At 40.3% G+C, this 21,962-nt stretch overlaps 1 protein-coding gene across 5 annotated transcripts in view; it reads right to left on the reverse strand.

The window, feature by feature from the left end:
* Window positions 1–21,962, reverse strand: part of nphp4 (nephronophthisis 4) — a 178,263-nt gene that overhangs the window by 102,592 nt on the left and 53,709 nt on the right. For all 5 annotated transcript variants that reach the window (XM_078254511.1, XM_078254514.1, XM_078254512.1 and 2 more), the window contains exons 8-9: window positions 15,569–15,753; window positions 11,576–11,711 (exon numbers count right to left, since the gene is read on the reverse strand). In XM_078254511.1, the coding sequence (XP_078110637.1) occupies window positions 11,576–11,711; window positions 15,569–15,753 (321 nt within the window). The remainder of the gene's footprint in view (window positions 1–11,575; window positions 11,712–15,568; window positions 15,754–21,962) is intronic.

Below are 21,962 nucleotides of genomic sequence, written 5' to 3' on the forward strand. Positions count from 1 at the left end.
GGGAGAGCTGACATTCATTTTAATTAGGCGGGCAAAATATTGTCTCTGTGGCATGTAGCCTCCAATGCCTTATCCTCAACTTTTCTTCTCATTGAAAAAGGAAAAGGGACCTCCAGGGAGGAATGACCTCAAGAAGAAGGCCACAAATCAGCTAAATATACCCCTTCCAAATCCTGATGAGATTACTGTGCTTAAGATGTTTGATTAACATTTCATTAACATTTGTATGACATTTCATTTCAGGAAAAAACTAATCAATATAACTGGTTTCTTTGAGGATGTTGTCCCCTCCAGTGGGAGGACTCGATACTCACATGTCATGCAATATAAGTTACCAGGAAACCAAGACCAAGGGAAAGGTTCATAAGTTCAGGGGATAGTGCCGTTGTAAAAAGGGCATTTTAATGAGCATGTGATTGGGGAAAGCTTCACAAGATGCTTTTCATTCAGCAAACATCATTAAAGCCCAGGGGCTCACAATAACAAAACTGCACACAGCTACACACAAACAGGCACTTAAGGGAAGTCACAGGAAAACACACAACGATCTATACAGCATGTACCTGGTGGTGAGCCAATTAAAATCCAAACAAGAGTCTCTATGGTAAAGACGAGAAGCTGTACACCAACACATACTGTTTATCTTCCATCCCATGGCAGTGACATCTGAGACCCAGCAAGGAATAAATAGATCATTAAGAGAGTGATATCTGTTGTACATCTCAACTAATGGAAAGATTGTCTGACACCAAACATAACACATGCTCCCATAATATTCTTAACCACAATCACAAAGCCATTGGTCAAGAGTCAACAATATGTAGTAGATTCAATTTACAGTAGAATTTTCAGTAACTGAAGGAGTAGCTCAGTATTTGTTTTCTAATTCTAATCTTGTTTTATCTGCTTAATGCTCATTTGGAAGTGATGTACAAAACTATTCCAAATGTTGTAATTCAAACAATTAACTGAGTGACTTCACCTGTCATAAAGGTAAAGAGAGGAGGCAGAACTGCAACTGTCGACCACTGTCGGAAACAGTTGCTAAGGGGGCAGGGCTCAATGAACTTGTTGTTGTGGGAATGAGTCAAAATGGAACTGCATGTTCCTAGCTTGAACAAATAAGGGTCAGTCAAAAAACATTGAGAAGAATTGGAATTATCAATATGGCTCATATGATGAACTCACCATAATGTGTATTTCCACAGCACTAAACTATCAACACAACAACAACAAAGCACCACTTTGCTTCTTTGAGTTTTGACTATGTTTCCACTGACTAATTTATTCCAATCAGAAACTGTCTGTTTAAATACCACTCTGAAGTTGAGTTTAATAAAAGCCAGAGCCATTATTTTAAAAAAGTGAGTAATATGACACAAGCTTCATCCATGAAATGTTATGTTGCGTGCACATACAAATTAGTGACATTGGTAGTAGAGTGCAGATCAGGCCGCATTTTTCTGTCCGAGCCCGGCCCGCGTCCGACAGAGCAGTAACCGAACGTGACCCGAACCAGCCAGGCATTAAGATATTTATGTCCGAGCCTGACACAGTTAAAATCCCATTTATTTCTCATACTAATGACACATGTACGTTTGTTTGTGTGGAAAGCCCGCTTTTATTAAGCAACTGTAGGAAGGCATTTGGAAATGTCAACAGATGAGCGCATCAGCGCACACGGGGCAACAAGCGCACGCTAATAAGCTGTTGAATTTAAAATGTTCAATGTGTTAACCTTTCCTGATTGCTTCGTTTCCGACCTTGGTCAGAAAACCAGGGGAGACTACCTCCAGGGCCGACGTTATAAAATGAATAACGTCGGAGTTAAAATCCCGGTTCTGGTGAGCAAATTAATGAACTGGGGTTTATTTTGGACACCGCACACACTGTGTACAAAACTTAAACTTATTCCACCAACTCTGCTCCCGTGCTCCGGTCGCATCTACATGTCTGCTTCCTCTTTCTCTATCTCTCTTTTGCCCACTTTCCACACACACACACACACACACACACACAACCACACGCACTGAGCTCTCTTAAAGGAGCCACAGCACCATTTTATAACAAATGCCTTAGCGCGCTGATATGACTAAATATCTGTGCGAGCCCGTACCGAGCCCGTACCATCAAGCTTGGGTCGGGTATCCATCCTCTTAATTGGTAGGATCCAGAAATCCTTCATTTCCAAAATATCCACAGCTAAGAACAAAATCTACAAGTGGTAAATCCTCTTTTAGGTTTGTAGAGAAGTCTAGTCTATGAATTAAATAAAACACAATTGCCATTACAAAAATATTACATTAGAGATTACCTTTTTTTTTTATAATTTGCATAGGTCCAAAACAGTGTGGTCTAAGAGCCCAGTGATTTTCTTAATTTTAGATGGTGCATTGCATGCATCAAATCACTGTTGGCAAAAATGCTTTCCAGCACTGATACAGTATATTGCGACATGTCTGACCTTGATGCATGATCTATATCTCTCTGTTCAGTCACACTTCAGAATATGTGAAAATGTCTCCATGAGTTCTGTATCCACTGCATTCATCAGTCTCAGTTATTTGGAAATTATGCTCTGGCACCCCTTTGACAGCTGACATATGTTTTTGGTTTGTAGTTTTACATCAAACTACAGACAAAATAAGACAACATTCATGAATGCTGCCCAATGTGTTCTGTAGGCATCCACCACAACAAACATCTCTGCCTTACTGATGACCGTGATTTCTTTGAGCTGGAATGTTGCTTTATATAGCATATGATAAATGGGCATGCTGCCAAATTCAGGCCTGCGTCTGCATATATCTAGATGAGAGCTCAGTAAAGGGCAAAACAGTGAGTATGTTTAAAAGGTCATGCAATGATGGTTACACTTCCTCAGACGCTCAGTAATCGACTGTGCCACTCACCAGGCCCAGTCAGGGTCAAAGGTGACACAAGATGAAAACATGATGCTTGTGACACATTCATTACTGGTTGTTAAACGGAGAACCCATTCTAGTACATGCCACGCATCAACATGCTTTCTCAGCAACACAAGTTTGCTGTGGTGTAACAGCTCTGGAGAGTCGACAATTACGGTTCTGGGGATGTTATTCACGTCTGACATTCTCTAAGAGGTGTAACGGTGGTTAGTAAGAGGATGAAACCAAGTTTCTCATCTCTACATGTCCCTCCCTTTCCCTCAGTCTCTCCATACATCTACTTTGCTTTCATCCTTCTGAGGCTGTGACCTACGAACACTCACTCATTCTCCGTGTCAGAGTTTTGGATGACTGCAGCTGTCACGCCTCCCAACAAATTGCTTCCTGGCAAAAGGACAAAGCCGTGCGGGCCAGCAGCATCTCGTGCTTCAACTTTCCCTGGAACGGCCGCTCCATTAGCGATGAACTAGTGCTTGTCAGCGAAAGAAGACGGACAACAATAAGCCCCATCGTCTTGCATTAAGCTGTATGCAACTGTGTTATATTGCTCAATTGATGAGCAGGGGGCTGAGGAGAGGCTGCGATCGGCAGGCAGGAGCAGGCCAGAGATGTGTCAGACGAAGTTACGGCTGGCTAAATTGGTGCTGACAGACCATAATTAAGCGAGCTGTCGTCGCCTCGCGTCAGTCGTCAGTGACCCAAGTATTCTCACAGTAAATCATGTTCTGTTGAAGGCGTCCACTTACACTTTTGAGTGGATAACTGCATGCATGATTTACTATGTTGGAAATCATTTGTTTACTTCTCAAATAGATGGGTATGTCAAGGAACTGAGAGAAAAGTGATTAAAAGGGTCAAAGTTCTGTCAAGTGCACTATACTTTACCTTGTAGCGTTCGTTAAATTCTAGATATGGATAGACTGGACTACCAGTATGTGTATAAGTCAAACTATAATATTATCTTATCATATCCAGTTAATATAATGTTTCTCACCATCAATACAGTACATAAAGGAGCAATTAAAGTAATAATATGGTAGGAGATGCAAGGAATTAAGGCTACCATCATCTTAATACTTTGGGGCGTCATAAACACTGAGCATAGCGGTGAGCGGAGCAACTAATTACAACTCTGGAACATACTTTAACCCTGCTTTCCCTTTTCTTCTTTGAAAAGGCGACAGAATGATTTATAAAAGTGTGGCTGGAGTGGACATGGGAGGACAGAGTTTCCAGGTGTTCAGCCCATCAAGTAAAGCACCAAGAGGGATGCTGGGTAATACAATGGAGCCCTTGATGAGGGAGAGTATAGAGACAGAGATGGAAATAGCAAAACAGCAGAAAAAAGCAAGAAGACAGGTATTGGACATTTGACTGAAAGAAAAGTTGATTATTTGAAGTTTGTTGACCCCAGACAGGCTCTGAGAACAGGCTATCAGTCAAATTCCAAGTTCCTGTCCTCTCCCTAGCCTCCTTAATTTAAATTGTTATCTCCATTCCTCTGACTGCTGCTAAGAAGCATGAAAGAAGTGCGCTCAAAGGCTCTGCAAAGAGACAGTATGCGGCACGGAGAGACAAGACAGAAAGAGCAACCCGATAATAACTAAAATCAAAAATACCAGAGGACAAATGACGACACAGCATGGTTTTTTTTTTCTTCATAACCAAAGGTAATGAGGGCAATTTTGTAAAAGGAGGCCATACACTCTCTTTGTCTTATGAGAAGCAGACTGAACAGCGAGGACTATACCTGTAGGCAGTCTCAGAGCACAGAGTGATTGCCTCTGGATTGCAGCGGTTATGTTTTAGGAGAAAAGGGATTTTAACAAACTTTTTTACTCTTTTCTCCCACCTTAGCCCCTTCAAAATACATCAAACGCCATAATTCTATTGAATCAGAGGAAAGAACAACAGTAAGGCAGACTGCATGTTCCTGCCCTCCACCCATCCAAACACAGGTCTGTAGCAGAGGCTGCTCCCTCAAGTTGTACTACACAGCACCATCTAGTGGCAATGTATACAGTCAGAGGCAGAGCAACATGGGAAATAGAATAGAAAAGGTTTTGTACTCCATTGTAAGGGACTCTCAATGAGAGCATCAATGTGTGACTCATGGGTAAATCCATAGTGTTTCAGGCATTTGTTTGTGCCCACTGCCAACACACTGCACAACAAAGCCATTTATATTATTAAAGAATCTTCGAAGATTATTCTGACGACACAAATGAAGCTCAGCGTAAATTCTTTCATGAAGACTTCTAAACTTCATCCACCTCTCTCTCTTCCTAAACTGATCAGCTGTTACGAGGCGTTCACTTTTCAGTTAAACCAACCACAATTGGCCATGAATTTCACGAGCTAATCACATCACGGCATCCCTGCTTTAAATCTGGTCTTCTCTCTGCTGCTGTCAGTTATCATTTCAGGCTTAGGGTGCAACCCTCCTCCTCCCCTTCCACCTCCAGTCATCGTCACTCACTGATTGAAATACATTATGCTAAATTCAATTTCCTATGTTTTGTCATTTCATAATATCATTCCTATACTACTGTATACGATTCGGTTATCCTATAATTCTATAATATATACTACTATACTATTTACATAGATCTTTGTCACATGTTTTATATATTTTATTACTGTTCATTGCTTGCATTTCAAATCCTTTCAGCGCTTAAAATTCACTCAAGAGTGTACACCTCAAAACCTTTTCAACACGTTTACTTATTTTTTTTTTAGTAATTCTGTTTCAGCTGGCACTTCAACTTCTTTCAATGCTTCAACCTCATGTACAACTTCATATTCTTCTAATATCTTCAACTTCAGCTTTTAATAATATACACAGCCATTCAAACATTCAAAACGCTCAACATGTTAAGGCATTTAAACTATTTCAAAATGCTAATTTTCAGTATGTACTGTATTTCATTTTATTATGAAGTGTATTCTACTCCATTATATTACTATACATGTTATTGTAGAATATACTATTAAACTGTAAATACAGACACAGTGATGTGTCTGCAATGTGTCGTCTTTCTAAGGAAAATGCACTATTGGTTAAAGTAAATTTTGTACACGTATATTACATTAATAAACCATATTTATGTACACCGGCCCAGGATATTGTACTGCACATTGCGCGCAACGTTCCATTTCCCAAATACAGTATAGTTTACAGTATACATACTTTTATATACTCTGTATAAATCATTTATGGCGTAATTCTACTTATTTTGTCCTCTTTGCTGAACCTATTCTGTATCTTTATCTGGTCTGTTTTTATATAGTCTATAGTCAATACACTGCTATTATATCTTATCTTAAATACCATGATTCCACATAGGAATCCAGCTGGACAAAACAAGGTATACAGACACTGCTGTCGACAGCCACATTCAAAGTATTGACATGTTTTGTTTTTGACTGAATGGCCTCAAAAGGTCAAAGGCCAAAGCAACTTGATTGATTTTTGCAGGTTTAAATAACGGTACAGTTCCACAAGGGGTCAGAAGAGGTTGTGGTGGTAATCAGACATGAACCCTCACATTTGTGGTTCACAAGTGCTGTGAAGTGCTGTTGGCAGTGTGCATCTGCCTGCCCCGAAGTCACACCTCAGCTCAACACAGCTATAACACCTCAAAACATCACATCTCTGACAGCTGTGACACAGTACAGGGAAGTGTACACTGTCCCATCACACAAGTCTTGGTATTGGAAGATGCAGAGACTGATGTTTTAGAGATCTGCTGATAATATGGGAGCCTTTTGCAAGATGCAGTGAGTGGTTTGGTGAGACTTAGGGTGTTGTTGCTGCTCTTCAGGAGGCATTATGTATCAAACCCTTGTCAATAAACACCCAAAACAGATCAGGCTCTGGATTAACACTCACAAATAACATATGCACACAAACGCACACGCTCAACTCCCACACACAGACAGAAATTACTCTCCTCCTGCTAAATATCTCTCACCTCATCAAACATTCATGCCAGAGAAGGCGAAGGTGGTAAAGAGTGTGGTAGGAGATTTTTTTTTTGTCACCCACACAACCGTTTTTGTGCCTAGCTATTCTGGGATGATTTAGACAGATCATCAGTTTGATGGTTCTTCCAGGTTTGTTAGAATTTCTCAACTTGAGTCAACTTTTTTTTCATTTAAAGCAAAGAAAATGTTTCCCATTGGGGGCATTAATGTTCTTAATAAATTTCATCTCAAACTGTCTATTGGATTGAGAGATATATTGTGTACAAAGTTGATTTTTTTGGACTACAGCTGACAGCGGCAATAGGAGAGCTCATTAAGCGGCCAAAATGGAAGGGGTTCAAACTTTGTTGAGCATGAATATGCTCAAGATTTAATGACAATCTGCCCATTAGATGTTGATATTATCTGTGTACAATTAAAAGATTTGGCCCAATAGTGGCAATAGAAAAGATCACGGGGTCATCAAAAACGTAAATTTCATAAAAGCCTGGCCATAAGTTGGTGAGATATAGTCTGAACCAAGGATTTGGAAGGATAGACCAACTGTAAAAAGTTCTGTTTAGACAGTCGAAAAATGATAGTTTGTTAGATGGGAAAACAATGGTCTGCGTCCAGTCTCTATAATTTTACAAAACCAAAAAGAACACAGCCAGCTTTTCACAGAGATGGGCCAAGAGTGCATAGATGTGACGATGGGCAGAGCCCTAACAATGCTGAAGATTCTCTCCACATTTCTCTTATTACTTCTTCCGTCCACCCCTCTGTGCTCCCATCGCTTCTATGTTGGCAGCAATGGAGTGGCAGTTTGCTTTCAGAAAAGAGACTGGCAGTGTGCAACTGAAACCTGGATCAAGTTAAGAGCAATGGCTAAGGCACATTTTCTCAGTTTCATGGAGCTGATCATCATAACACACAACACATCTGTGTGCTGACTGGAAATCCAATTTTTTACTTTCTGTAGCCTACTTGAGCTTCCTTCCCAACTTTAATAACTAGCTTCTTTTTTTCACCATCAAAGACAGCCTCTTCGAAAACTCTATGTCTCACTTTGGATTTGTGATGTAGTAGACAACACGTTGTGGGGCCTTGTTCCTTTTGAGTAAATAACTATATACCTTTAGACTATTTCACTAGTAGGACACAAGTAGGGCTAATGCTGTGTTCACACCAAATGCGAAGCGAATTTTCGCTTTGTGTTACGCTGGTGTAGATACCAACAATGTTTGTTCCCATCACTAACCATATTGGAAATAACCACTTTTGCTGCTTTGTACCTGTTGTGGAAATCCCAGATACATCAGCTTAGTGTTGGCACACAGGCACACACATAGCTCTGTTAATTTCACCATCTTCTCCAGGAATTACATCTGGATTACTACCGCTTCCAGCGCTACTTGAGGCTGACCAGTGCCCAGTTTGATAACCTGTTAGCTAGGACCGGTGTCAGGATTTCCAACTAGAGGCATTCCATCTCAGTTGCGGCCCTCTGGTGTGTGGCAGTTTCATAATTTAATTGGTGTAAAATCAATAAATATCTAGCAAGTCACAGGTCAGCTGAATTAATCTGGTTTCTACAGCGGTATCTACCCAAAATAAACTAATACAAATTAATGCTGTGACTTAATTTCAATAAACGGATCAAAAGGATGCCGAAATAACTACATCACAACGTCGATGTGTAAAGTCTGAATTCATGCTTAGTCCGCAAGACGACAAGCAAGCAACTTTTAAAATGCTTGTTTTTCTGAATGTAGTTCGGATCGATCAGGGCTCTGCTATGCAAGAGAATCTAAAACCTGGTTTTGCGATACAGCGTCACGCAGCAGAAAATGAAGGGGTCAAAGGGCTAAAATGCCCCAAGAAATCTCACAATACCGTTAAAAAACTGTGATCGAGGGTCAAAAATGTATGATGTCAAAGAAAAAAGAAAAGTAATAATATTTACCAGTTTAGGCAAATATCGTAATTAATTAAGCCATCATTTCAATTCCATTTCTGGCTCTAACACACACTCACACAAACAGCGCTGTTACGTAGAAATGCACTAATAATACCAAAATGCTTTTTATTAACTCATTTTGGCAAAAGGTATTTGCTTCAATCGAGTTGCGTCATTCGCATCATTTGCGTCGCCCGGCTAAAATTAGTGTCCATTTACGTCTTTGCACTGACTTTGTATGTAATCACGTTGCATGAAAAAATTGCTTCGCGTTCGGTGTGAACTCACCATTAGACTATGTATGCTGATAGTTAACTGCCGAACCAACAACTGAAATAAATGCTTTCAATGCGAGAACGCAGTCATGTGATTTTTAGCCACACTGGCATTGTAGCTCTGGGGATGGTGATGTCAGTTGGTTAGTCAGAGTTTGGTGATCCCCTGACATTTAATGTTGTGCCAATAGCAGGTTGACTTTTGCTTTTTATTTTAAGTTAATTAAATGTTTTGACAACTGTTTGGTGGATTGCCATTACATTTGGTACATACATCAGTGTCCTTCTTTAGGATGAATTAATGATCCCCGGACTTTTCATCTAGCATCGTCATCAGGTCAAATAAATAGTTTGTGACCAAATTGATGCAAAACTAATGATATTCCCATCATCCCAAGCTGCTTACAGAGCTAGCATACCTGTAGAGTCTTAATCTTTTTTTCCTAAATCCTTGTTTTATTCTCAAAGTCACAAACTATCATAATAACATAGAAATGTTAAGTATTTGACCAAGATTTACAAACACACACCTCCAAAGAGGGATTCTGTCAAGAATCTAGCTGTGTAGGAGTTTGTTGGCAAAAACACATCAAGCAATCTGAATAATTTGAATAATTCTCTACATTTGTGTGGCTCCCTATAAGCAGTGTTTACTGCAACTTTCAGATAACAGGGATATTGTTTCTTAGTTGGGAAAATGATAGTCTTGATCATTCAGATCATGGTATGGTAACATCCAGATTTTTTCTTTTCTTTCATAAAGGATTGAACAGTAAATCAGTTACATGGACAAACTGCATGCAAACAAGATGGTGATCTACAACTTACTTACACTGTGATATGTTTAATCCTGTGGAAAAAGCTCTTGTTTTTTTCCCTAAACAATATCCATAATGTCAACAAGTCCATACTAATCGTTGTCATCCATGGTAAAAACAAAAGGGGGAACACTGTCCATTTACAACAGACTGATTGACTGTCAAGTGGTTGCAAAGGTAAGAATAAGTGAATTAGTACATAAATGCAAATGTACCATGGCGCTCCGATGACTGAGTGTATGGTTGTTTTTCTGCTGCTTTTAATTGGTGATCTGGTGACCCCTGATTGTAAAAGTCTAACACACTGTAACACAGTGAGAGCCCAGCCTTGGCATGCGTTAAGTGTTGAAGGATCGCCCACGCACATAATTACCACAGTCTTTCTGAGGTTATCCATGCCATGAGCGGTTGTTAAGTGGTGCGGCTTGAATTTGGAAATCACTTCCCTGGGGGTATGTTGACTGTGTCGGTCTGTACCAGGTACCAGCTACTGGTCTTTGTAATTTAAAAGGACAGAGGAGAGACATGACACAACTTCAGATTAGGATTCAACTAAATGACAAGGTTTTTTATTTGTTGAAATGTGATATTTTTATGTTTAAACAATCACAGCAGTATGGTTGCAAAAGCGTTTGACTTTCTTCTAAAAGACCATTTACGTCATCACACAAAACTTTTTGGGGCTTCTAAAACTCATCATGGGCTTCCCGAAAAAAAAAGTAATCTTGATATGCTCTACCAAAAATGATAACTTAAACTCAATCTTCATCTTACCAATAATGACCAAATTAGCACTCAACAATAATGACTGGCCATTATTCCATTTTTGATTTCGAAGCCTAACATCTGCCCATTACATCAACAAACCAACATAATGGGTTGGTCAACTTTAACTGAACAAGACACTGATAACATGCTGTTCACCGTCAACTATTGCAAACAGCTACAAGTTTTTACCCTCACTTGCATATGGATGCATGCACACGCTCACGAGGTTGACGCAACACACAGTACCGCCAATGCTTTCACTAATCTACAGGTGGTGGTAACATGCCAAGATTAGTAAACATGGATGTAATCAATGCATTAAAAACTCGGCTTTGCAAATTTTTTATGACAAAGGTGCTTAGAGCTCAAGGATACACGTGCACAATGCGCTTTGGCGAGTAAGACAAGGTTTTCACTTTTTAATCAAAGTGTGTGTAAAGCTCTGGTCAAATCTCTCTCTCTCTCTCACCTCTGGTTCCTTACTGCTGCCTCACACTTACATCCTTCTTTCCATACTTCTTTCATTCTTGTTTGTTTACAGAGGTCTTGTGGCCAAGGAGGCCTTCAGTAATTTCCTCTGGGAGACACAGGCCAGAGATGGATGGAGTAATACTCCAAGAACAAGAAAGAGGTGGTATGAGAACAAAGGCAGGATGAAGAGAGGACAGTAGAGAGAGAGAGTGTGTGTGTGTGTGTGTGTGTGTGTGTGTGTGTGTGTGTAAGCATACAGTGGTGGAAAACTTACGACATGTCACTCATTTCATCAAGAGGTTAATTTCAGGCTACGACCTGGGTTTAGGATTAACATTAAGTATGGCTTAGGAATGAGTGTGTGTATGTATGTTTGTGCATCCCTCTTACCATCGTCTCTCGGCCAATTGGAGCAGAGAAGACACACTCAAGCTGGAAGACGACTGCCAAAGCTTGATGATTGGTCAGCCTGAGCTCCAAGCTGCTGCGAAGGCCCAGCGTCTGAGGGAGGGATGATGTTGCAGAGCTGAGGAGAGAGCGAGCACGCACGCACGCACGCACGCACGCACGCACACGCACACACCCATATAGTGAAGGTGTAAAGGTTGTGTTAAGAGAGAGAGAGAGAGAGAGAGAGAGAGAGAGAGAGAGAGAGAGAGAGAGAGAGAGAGACGCAAGGAAAGCTATTATTGGACACAAATAAAGACTATTTGTGACCTATGTGCTTTAAAGCCATTACTGACAAAACTGATAGTGCCTCACTAAAATGTAGAGTCCCCTTATTTGGTTTAATACAGTTTTATTTTCTGTTAAAAAGGAAAGAAATCAATGTGTTGGAGGATTTCCACTCGCTTGCTGAATGTTCCCTGGCAAGCACTGGCCTCCTGTGTGAGCAGTGGAACAGCACTCTTGGTATTCGTCATTCACAGTTTGCATACACCATAGGCGGGAGCATACTGTGGAGCGCCGGCGTGTCACGAGGTGGGGCCGAGTGTCTTTATTTTTTTCTTCATGTACTCTCTGGAGAATGGAACAAGCGAACACTTAATATTCTCTCTCTCTCTCTCTCTCTCTCTCTCTCTCTCTCTCTCTCTCTCTCTCTCCCCCCGTCTGGAAGCACCAGGCATAACACAAGCAGGACAGATTGTCAGTTTTCAAAGGCAGCACCCAAAAACAAGGCAAACATCATAATTATTGCCTAAACTGTTGTTATCACACTAAGCCACTTTTACACAAACACTTTCTTCTTCAAAGAAAACTGAAAAGTGCAGAACATAATGTTTGCCGTTAGTTTTATCATGCCGATTACTGTTATTCATATAATACAGTAATTGAGCAAAGATTGTTGGTTAGCACGTGGTTGTGATGATTATGCTTTTCCCATGTATGTGCACACATTCTGATGCTTGTACACATCCATATAATCATCCACATAATCAGCTAGTGTCTCATTTGAAGTAGCAAACACTGCATTTTGATTCAGACGCATAAAGCCAATCATCTCTAACTGTCTGTGTGTTATCGGTTGAGTTTTACAGCATATTCTTTGGCATTTTTGATTTATTATTTCATGAAACTGTATAATATATCCCACGTACTCATACTGAGGGCCACAGCTTAAATAAATGACCTTTAAAAAGGTGTGGAAGAATATAATAGAAGACATTCAGTGTACGCAGTGGCTTCTGCTATTGATGGCCGCTGACAGCATGTGTGTGCACACCATTATGCGTTTGATCAACCAGGTATTTTGCAGTTTTGCTAGAGCAGCCAGGCGCACCCCCCAAATATCAAACCTTCCATCACTATATCATTCTGAAACTCTACTGAATGAGAAAATAAATCTTGTATCACAGCTATTCTTTAATAGTCTCTTGTGACATCTTATATTGTAGTGATGCAGTATTTTGCATATCGTCCGTGGAGAGAAAGGTGATAGTGTGGCAGCATTTGCACATCCTTTCTTTATAACATGCAGGAGGAAAATGCTCAGGTTACCAACATGACACACCTGCACAATGTCACTGAAATAGACAAAAACTTTCTCTTTTTAACCCAAAGCAGTTCTGCTCAAATGGCTCACTGATGCGCTCTGCCCCTGACAGCTCATTCATTGAAATGGCTCGCTGTTGTTTACTTGTGCCGTTCAAAGGTTCACTCGCTTTCCACAATAATGTTAGACAGGGTTGGGTAGAGTTCACATTTGAACAGATACCAGTACCTGTAACTGTACTGGTACCCAACGGTAGCTGTTTTTGGTACTTTACGCTCTCTGTAATAACAAAAATGTAATTTCAGTTGTAAAAAATGATGTCCAAACTTCTCCCTACCTCCCTCTCCCCTTCCAAACCCATCACTACAACCTCCAACCAGTCACAGGCTTTCAGGCAGGATGTTTTTTTTAGTTTTTTTTTAGAAAAATCCCAAAAGATTTTATTATTTTTCACCTGGATCTGTATGCTCTGTCATTTCTCCTCTACTCTTACTGCTGTAACTTGCGTCACTCAGCACTGACCGTCAGAAGCCCCTCCTCCCACACGCGCATGCACGCACGCGCGCACACACACACACACGACGCCAATGGTCTGTCACCAGGGGATAGCGGGAGAACGCTGTCGTATGTGACTCAGAGGAAGCACATGATAATTTAACATTGTCTGCATTGAGTTTTGAAAGGTATAACCACACTTGCGACCGCTTTTGGCTCGCCACTGCCTGACTCACTGTGACGAACAAGGTTAGTCACGCTTAATACTTCCAGTGATTTCTCCAATTAGCAAAGTGCAATGACCAGCTCTGAATTTGTGGATACATCAAGTTTAACAAAAGAAAGAGGTGTGCCTTAACACTGTTACTCTACATGGAACTTTCTGAAAGTATACTCATTTCATTGAGTGTTTCTCGTCCCTGGAATTCAAATTAGATTTAGGATCTATATGTGATATGTAGTGCAGGAGGTGCACATTTTAGGGTTCAGTTTCTGGCTTTATTACCGTACCTCTCCAGTTTGTTCTGTGTCTGACATGCTAAAACCATTCAATCTAACTGTTTTACTGCTGATCTAAGGCAGATGCTGGTGACCTTACATTAACACATTGGCTTTGACAAGGTGAGCATTGAGTGTCATGGTGTCTCAATAAAACCCAGGGGCAGAGGCTGCAGGAGCCATATCTCCTTGATTGGTTATGAAGTACTAGCAGGTATTGGACTGTATCGGAAGGCAGTTTTATGAGGGTGGAAGCCTGTGTGGCATGAAATAGTGTGTAAATTATAAGGCTGGGGTTAGGTTAGGACATGTTAGGCCTTATCGAGCATACAGTACTTGTTGTTTGAGCAAGGTCAATGGACTACTTACAAATTGTATCCTACTAGATTATATTTAAAATGTAAATGGAATATGTTGGACAGATAACCTTGTATCCATGCAGCAACTAATAATGTGTGTAAAAACATTACGTAATGTTTTGGCCTGTTTTGATAGACGACTGTAACTGACCTGATCTTATTAAGCAGGTCGCGTATCAGCCAGACATGACCGATGCACATTATAACTAAGAATGGATTAGTATGGACAGCCTTATGTTACCTTACAAATAAAAAATAATGGTCTTAATCAATTCCACACAGAGAGGTTTACAGATTTTAAATTTGGGGAACAAAAGGAGAGGGTGTATCGGATCAGCAATCAGTATCATCTGGTACCCTGAGTTAGTGTATCTGTATTGGGGAGAAAACGTCTGATTGGTGCATTTCTATATGACAGTAGAGAATGACAGCAACTCAGGTTTTTACTTTAACGTGTCACCGGCCTGTAGGTTTGCTTGTGTTGTTAAGTCGACCTGTAAGTGTGGCATAACGGAAGCAGCTCAAAAAAGAAGGGTTGTGTTGAGGTATTTTCAAATTTAGTCCAGTTTGCTTTAGTCCATATCAAAGCCACCAGCACGTCCGGCAAAACTGGAGTGCATTTTCTGTCTACTCATATGACAAATAAATGACACCAGTATGTGAAATAACTGATGTCAACTTACTACATGTGATAGGGAAGGCAGAATGTGAAACACACCACATATATACTGTAGATGTTGGAAAGCAGTCTGCAATGTTCCAGACATCTCCTAACCAATATTAAACACAAATTAAATTATCAACCTAGCTTTTTCAAAAATACAATTTTTGCTGACTTTACAGGAGAAACTTTCAATGACTTATGACCTATCAGCACAAGGACCAGCGCCGGGACAAGCTGATGAAATACTATAAAAAATAGGCACTCCTGAAATTAATTTTGCACATCTATGGATTTTGTCTGACAACAGAATATTGCTCCACCATCTCCTGCAGCCGACAGTAACAGCTCCACTGTAGACATGCGTTTCTGCTCACCTTTCCCTGACCAGGGTGCTCTGTTTGGACGTGCTGTCTGATCGGCCTCTGGCCCCTGATGCTAGGGGCTCCAGCACCACCACTTGGGGCTTGTCGAGAAAACACCAGCCATTGTGAACCCCGACATGGAGTCTCCTTTCCTGGATGACAACCGTCCTCAGTGCACTTTCTGGTCCTGGCTGTTTCTGAGAATCGATGAGAAGAAGATTGGAGTTACCACACAAAACTGTCACAGACAGTATACATTATATACTATCATACATTTGTGTACTTTTAATTGGGGTATATTTTTTGGTGGTTTTGAGGAGAGCCCTTTAGTTACAATGGAAGAAAATCTTAATGCTATGGCATACGTTACTAGTTTACACAATAGTGTGCTTCCAACCAACTTGTGGTTACGTTCTTGACAGTTTTAACATGGTAATTGGTTTGGAAGAACTTTAGATTTTTTTTTTGTGGCATTTTATGCCTTTATTCGATAGGACAGCTTAGACATGAAAGGGGGGAGAGAGAGAGAGAGAGAGAGGGAATGACATGCAGCAAAGGGCCGCAGGTAGGAACCGAACCTGCGGCTGCTGCGGTGAGGACTGAGCCTCTGTACATGGGCGCATGCTCCACCAGGTGAGCTAGCCAGGCGCCCAGTGTGGAAGAACTTGACGACCTTGCACAGTAGTGTATTTTTTAAAGCATGAGACTGACTTAACATTCTCAAATGTCTTGAAGCGTATTAGATCATATTTTAAAAGCTCATGAAATCAAAGAATGACAAAGGAATGTAAATTTGACTTTAGATCATGTGGACCAAATATGAAGAATAACTATATTTAATGAATTCTATCGCATATATTTGTATGCTAGTCTGTTTGTCTGCTAGTAAGCAAGAGATTTCTCAGAAAACATAATCAATTGTATACAAAATTAAAATCTCAAAATTAGGGCTGTCAATCGATTAAAAAATTTAATCTGATTAATTAATCGAAATGAATCGCATACATAATTAACGGTGCCTGAACCGATACTTTTTAAGAAAGTAAAAAAAGAAAAGAAAAAAAAAGGGTACTAAACAACAGTTGGTGACATTAAAGAACGGCTTGTTTATTGCTAAGGCCATATGGTCAAAATTAAATGATTTAATAATAATGTATAACAATAACTTATTTCACTAGTAAATTGCTGTTGAACGACAAAAACAACAACCAGATAGGAAAAGGACATTTACAATAACTTCAAATGCACCACGAGGCTGTAGTTTACCAGTTTCATTGAACGCACCGGCTGTGTTGTTTCTCCGACGGCAGCTGCAGATTGTTACATACCGGTGTTGAATCCTCTACAGTAAAACACAGTCAAACTTTACACCGTTTAGCGTTAGCTGTCAGCATTGTAACCGTGTTTAATCCAGCTACTAGCTAGCGGTAGGCTAACGTTAGCTGCTGTCGGGTATAGTGTTAACTAGCGTCACATGCAGCGGTGTTTGTGTTTCCTGTAACGTCTGTTTCAGAGCATCAGAGAGAAGCGCAGACATATCAGTAGCACCAGATTTCCGTCTGTATGCAAACGTCAATATGGAATGGATTAATTTGCGTTAATTTTTTTAACGCGTTATTTTTTTCTCAGATTAATTAATCGAAATTAACGCGTTATTTTGACAGCCCTACTCAAAATATATATTATGTTACGAACAATACGGATGATGGTAAATATATGGATCTATTCTAAGGCAATTACAAGGACTCAACGACAGCGTGTCCCTGTTATCTATGCATATTATCCTCAGGTCACTCTGCACCCTCATGGACTGACTATCAGTGCTCAGGTACTCCGCTTTGCACTACTTTTGCACTCCATGCCACACTATTGATGAGTGAGATTTTGGAGACGTTTAGCATCCCATCAACTAAATATTCCTTCAGGCACATTGCTGTCTGGAGAAGAAAAAGAAAGTTGACAATGTTACAAATATGAATATTTAAAACTGAATATGGTCAGCTCACTGCAAAAAGATCAAAACCAATATTGTTTGAACCCCACTAGGAATAAATATGTGGCTGTTCACTCATTCCCTCTTACAAAATACAAACAACTTGTGTGTCACCAAAGTCAACATACAAGTCCAAACACTTCCCCTTTAGCTGTGACCTTGTTGTGTGTACTATCACTATTGAAGTGCATGTTTTTATGGTCTAAAGGATAAAACTATTATTATTCTAACTTGGGTCTTATATCTATAGTTGTGGTCTCTGTTCCTATCAGTCAAACGAACACCGTACGAGGGCTAGGTGTGGAACTCCTTGGCACAGACTAAAAAGTGTTCATAGCAGAAATTGAAAATGGTCAAATACTGAAAGTTGGCATCAAATGTCTGGTCAGAATTGTAGTCTTGTTCTAAATACAAAACGTTGCCTTGTTGTTGGATGTTGGATTTTTTTTTACCAATTTTAGCAGTTTAGATAATCTGGCTGAAGGGTTTCTGTGTTCCCTGCTCTTAGCAATTACTTTGGTTGGTTAGTACAATGTCCTATAAGTGATAGAAATGGTGGATAAAACTATATAAAGAGAAAGAGCCAAGTGGTAATAAACTTGAATTATACTTTAATGAAATAATTGCATAGTTTATGGACACCATGGTTATTTTGTTTGTTTTTAAACTATACTGTATGTGCTAATTAACAAATGTCTAAAAAAACAAGTCAATGTAGCAACAGTCGCCTGTGGAGACTGTGCTGCTACCATGTAGCTGCTGCCACTAATAATGCACAGCTGACTGACAACTGCTCAGTGATTGACTGTAAACTCTGTAACCCCAAAGTGCAGAGCCACGCTGAGCTCGCATCTCGTCCCACTCCTTCTTATTTGTTTCATTTCAATCTTTTCCCTCTCTCCATCACGTCTCACTCCCACTCTCCCTTTCTTTCGCTCTCTTTTCTTGTCATTCTCTCTTTTAGGTCCCTCTCACTGCTCAAAACCTTCTCCATATCCACCCACACCTTCTCAATCAAATTAGCATATCAATTCAGCTTTGGGTTTTTCTTTTAAAGCAGCAACAGCAGGAGGAGCAGCCGAGCCTGCCTGACTACCGTACAGCCCACATACAGCACTGCTCATATTACATCTCTGCACTGACTCCATCCCTCTCTCCGTCTGACTGTTTGCTATCTACTCTCCTCTTGTTATCGTTGCTCACACTTTCACTTACAAGCAACGGCTGATATGTGCTCAGCGGTGAACTATATTTTTCTTTTGGTGATAGGGATGAAAGATTAGGGTTCTCATCGTAACCTCAAGAAATTCCTTCCCTTCTCTGTATCCTCCTAAACAATATGTTTAAGCTCCTCTCGTCTCAAGTGCTGTATTTCGTAGCACGAAAAAAAGATCCATGTTGGTTACACATTTGTGCGATTCTGGCAACTCGAGAACAGAAGCAAGACAAGTAAAATACATTTTTTATAATGGATACTCACAATGCCTACCACGGTGAGCTTTGTTGAAGTTAACTTTTTTTACTTAATTATAAGAGGAAGTGGTGACTCACTAATGCAATGCTCTATGTATAGTTTATTTTGAATCGTGTCAGCTCTCATTTTGCTTTGAGAGTGATGCATAACTGTCTGGCTCCATTCAATTAACGCTTATGTGCCAAGATGAAGATGTATCGACTGTACATTACACGTTTAAATCCCACACTCAACCATATGCACCACGCAAGAAAATTATACAGTGGTTCTCAAACCTTTGTCAATAATGCAACCACTTTGAAAAAAAATGACGAGACAAGTACCCCCTAACCAGCACCAAACATTTTTTTGGTAGAAATGAAAAGCCTAAATAAAGAGGTACCATACAGCGCTGCACAGCAGTGGCTGGTTTCCTACACAACACACTTGTAACTGAAAAACATTGAAATGCTACATTACACGTTTAGAATGAATCACTAAATTCATTCATTGTTATAGTATAACTATTTTAGGAATAAATAGAGGTACGGGTACCCCATTTAGGAAACACTGTTCCAGAAGGTGCGTACATCTCCAGTCGCCTCTTCGTCAGCTCTGCAAAATGTATGCTGAATTGTCTATTTTACAAATATTAGTTGGTCTGGTTGACGTTGGACGGTGATGGCATGTGGCTATGAGTCGCTCATCAGGATTGAGAAATCAACTTGCCAGTCTCCTGCCGCCTATGCTAGCCTGGGCTAGCTAGCCAGCTGGCTCAAGTTTTCAAATGTAAACTTCAGACTAAACACAGAGGAAAAGGTGGAGAAGATGAGATCAAGCGAGCAAGACCATCTCTGCGTCCATCTCCATCTCTACATCAGAGGGGGCACCGCCGGGGCAGGCGTGGAGGAAGTGAACACCGACTGCCACTTCTCTGCTGAGCATCCCGCTAGTGTGCAGGCGGCCTCCGTGTGAAGGAGCTGAATGGGATTACATTTCACTGGGATTGTACCACATACGATTTAATGTGACAAATACAAAATAATTAATAAAATTAATTAAGATGTGTTGCGAGTGAAAAAAAGCTAATGTGTTAAACTTACATTTCCATATTTAGATGATCTCACTGCTTTGTGTGACTGAATTCTGTTGATGATGGTGTATAAATGTAATTTGTTCTCAGGTCTCAGAGAGATCTTGAACTAAATTAAACTCCCTGAATAAATAAACCTTAAACAATTCTTCAGTAATATGTTGTAATCATGTAGCATTTTTCTTTCTATTTTGAATGTAAACCAGTTGATGTAAAAATTTGCAGCTGCTTTTCTATTAAGTTTTTTACTTAATGTTTCAGTCTGACATGTTCATGTTTAGGCCGCTATACAGTATTCAAAAACAGCTCTCAAGCAGTCCCGTTGTGAGAATTTCACCCTAAATTGATGCAGGTTGTCTTGAGTTGAGAAAGCTCTAAATCGGCTGTCGGTGGACTCACAGTGCAATCTAGGACTACCAATTTATTGTATCGACAACAAACAATTTTAGTTATTTCAGTAATTCCACTTGCAACAACCTGTCCAGATGCTTCTATCTCATCTACACTTCATGCCATTTTGGTTTGGAATAGATTCTGGCTCCATGTCCCCATCCTTAATTCCGCCTTGGCTCAGTTGTTTCTTCAACCAAGGAAACATTGTCTATAGGCAAAGCACCAGAAATATTTGAGTTAATGAAATGTGAGCTGTGGGTCTGGAACTACACCTTTTAAAACCTGAACTACAACAAAGAGAACTGAGGTCTGGCCCTGTGATGACGAAGGGGAGAACGCCAGAGAGCGGATGTGGCGTAGCGGACGTGGCGTAGCGGACGTGAAGCAGCGGCCTCCAGACGACAGGAGAGACCGATGCCAGCAACCATCTTCAGACGTGAATTGAAACAGCGGCTGGGTGAGTCAGTTTAACACAGCACAAACTCCTCTAGAAGTAGGAAAGACATATTGTCATCCAGGCTAGCTTAGTGTCATTCTCACGTTAAACGCAACATGCAGGGAGAGGCGACAATATAATTAATGTTACGAGCTAGGTTAGCCTTAGTAGCTGCGTTTCTTTGTTCTACAGGCCCAGGTGAGCTTAACATTGTAACACATAGCAACATAAATGCACGTGTCTGTACAGTGTTTACATAGGAATACAGATGCACTTTTTCACTGTGCCCCTTTCTTTATTTTTTCCTACTTTTACCCTTATTCTAGTATATTTATTAGTATATATACACAATTTATGTCGTTGTATTATATGTTTTTTTGTTCGGTTTGTCTGTCTGTTTGTTTGTCAGCATGATTACAGAAACACTGCCGGCCCAATTTTCATGAAACTTGATAGAAGGGTGTAGAAAGGGCCAAGGAAGAATCCTTAACATTTTCGAACAAATCTGAATCACTGGGGCGAATACATAAATTATTTTTCACTTTCATTAACAATGCAAGATAGGGCGTTTGGCCTTGTCAGAAGTCTGCACTCTACGAGTGCCCTTTTACTATAAATACCAAGCATCCTGGAAAATAAATGTCTCTGGGCTGAATAAATCCCAATCTTACTTTATTAGCTTTCATACAGCTGGTGTAAATTAGCTAGGTTTCCGAATCTAAACATTACATTATACTTGAATTGTCCTATCCAACAAAAATTGCTCTTTTGACGAGTGGCAGCAAGCAGCGTAACTATGACAAGATATCTGTAAATAATTGCTTTCAGTGACATCCAGATTATAATTATGAGTGTGTTGTTTCCCACACTCTGTCTCTCGCCTGCTTCCTCCACTGCAGCCAGTGCTGGGGAAGATGACAGAGAAATGGCTTTGTCTCTTGTTGGACAGGTCTGCCACAAAGTGTTTCACAGTGAAAATAAAAGAAAGACAGAGAGAAAGTTGTTTATAAGAGAACATCAGTTAAAGTGCTGCTTTCT

This window comes from Sander vitreus, chromosome 7 (assembly GCF_031162955.1).
Source record: "Sander vitreus isolate 19-12246 chromosome 7, sanVit1, whole genome shotgun sequence".
Lineage (NCBI taxonomy): Eukaryota > Metazoa > Chordata > Actinopteri > Perciformes > Percidae > Sander > Sander vitreus.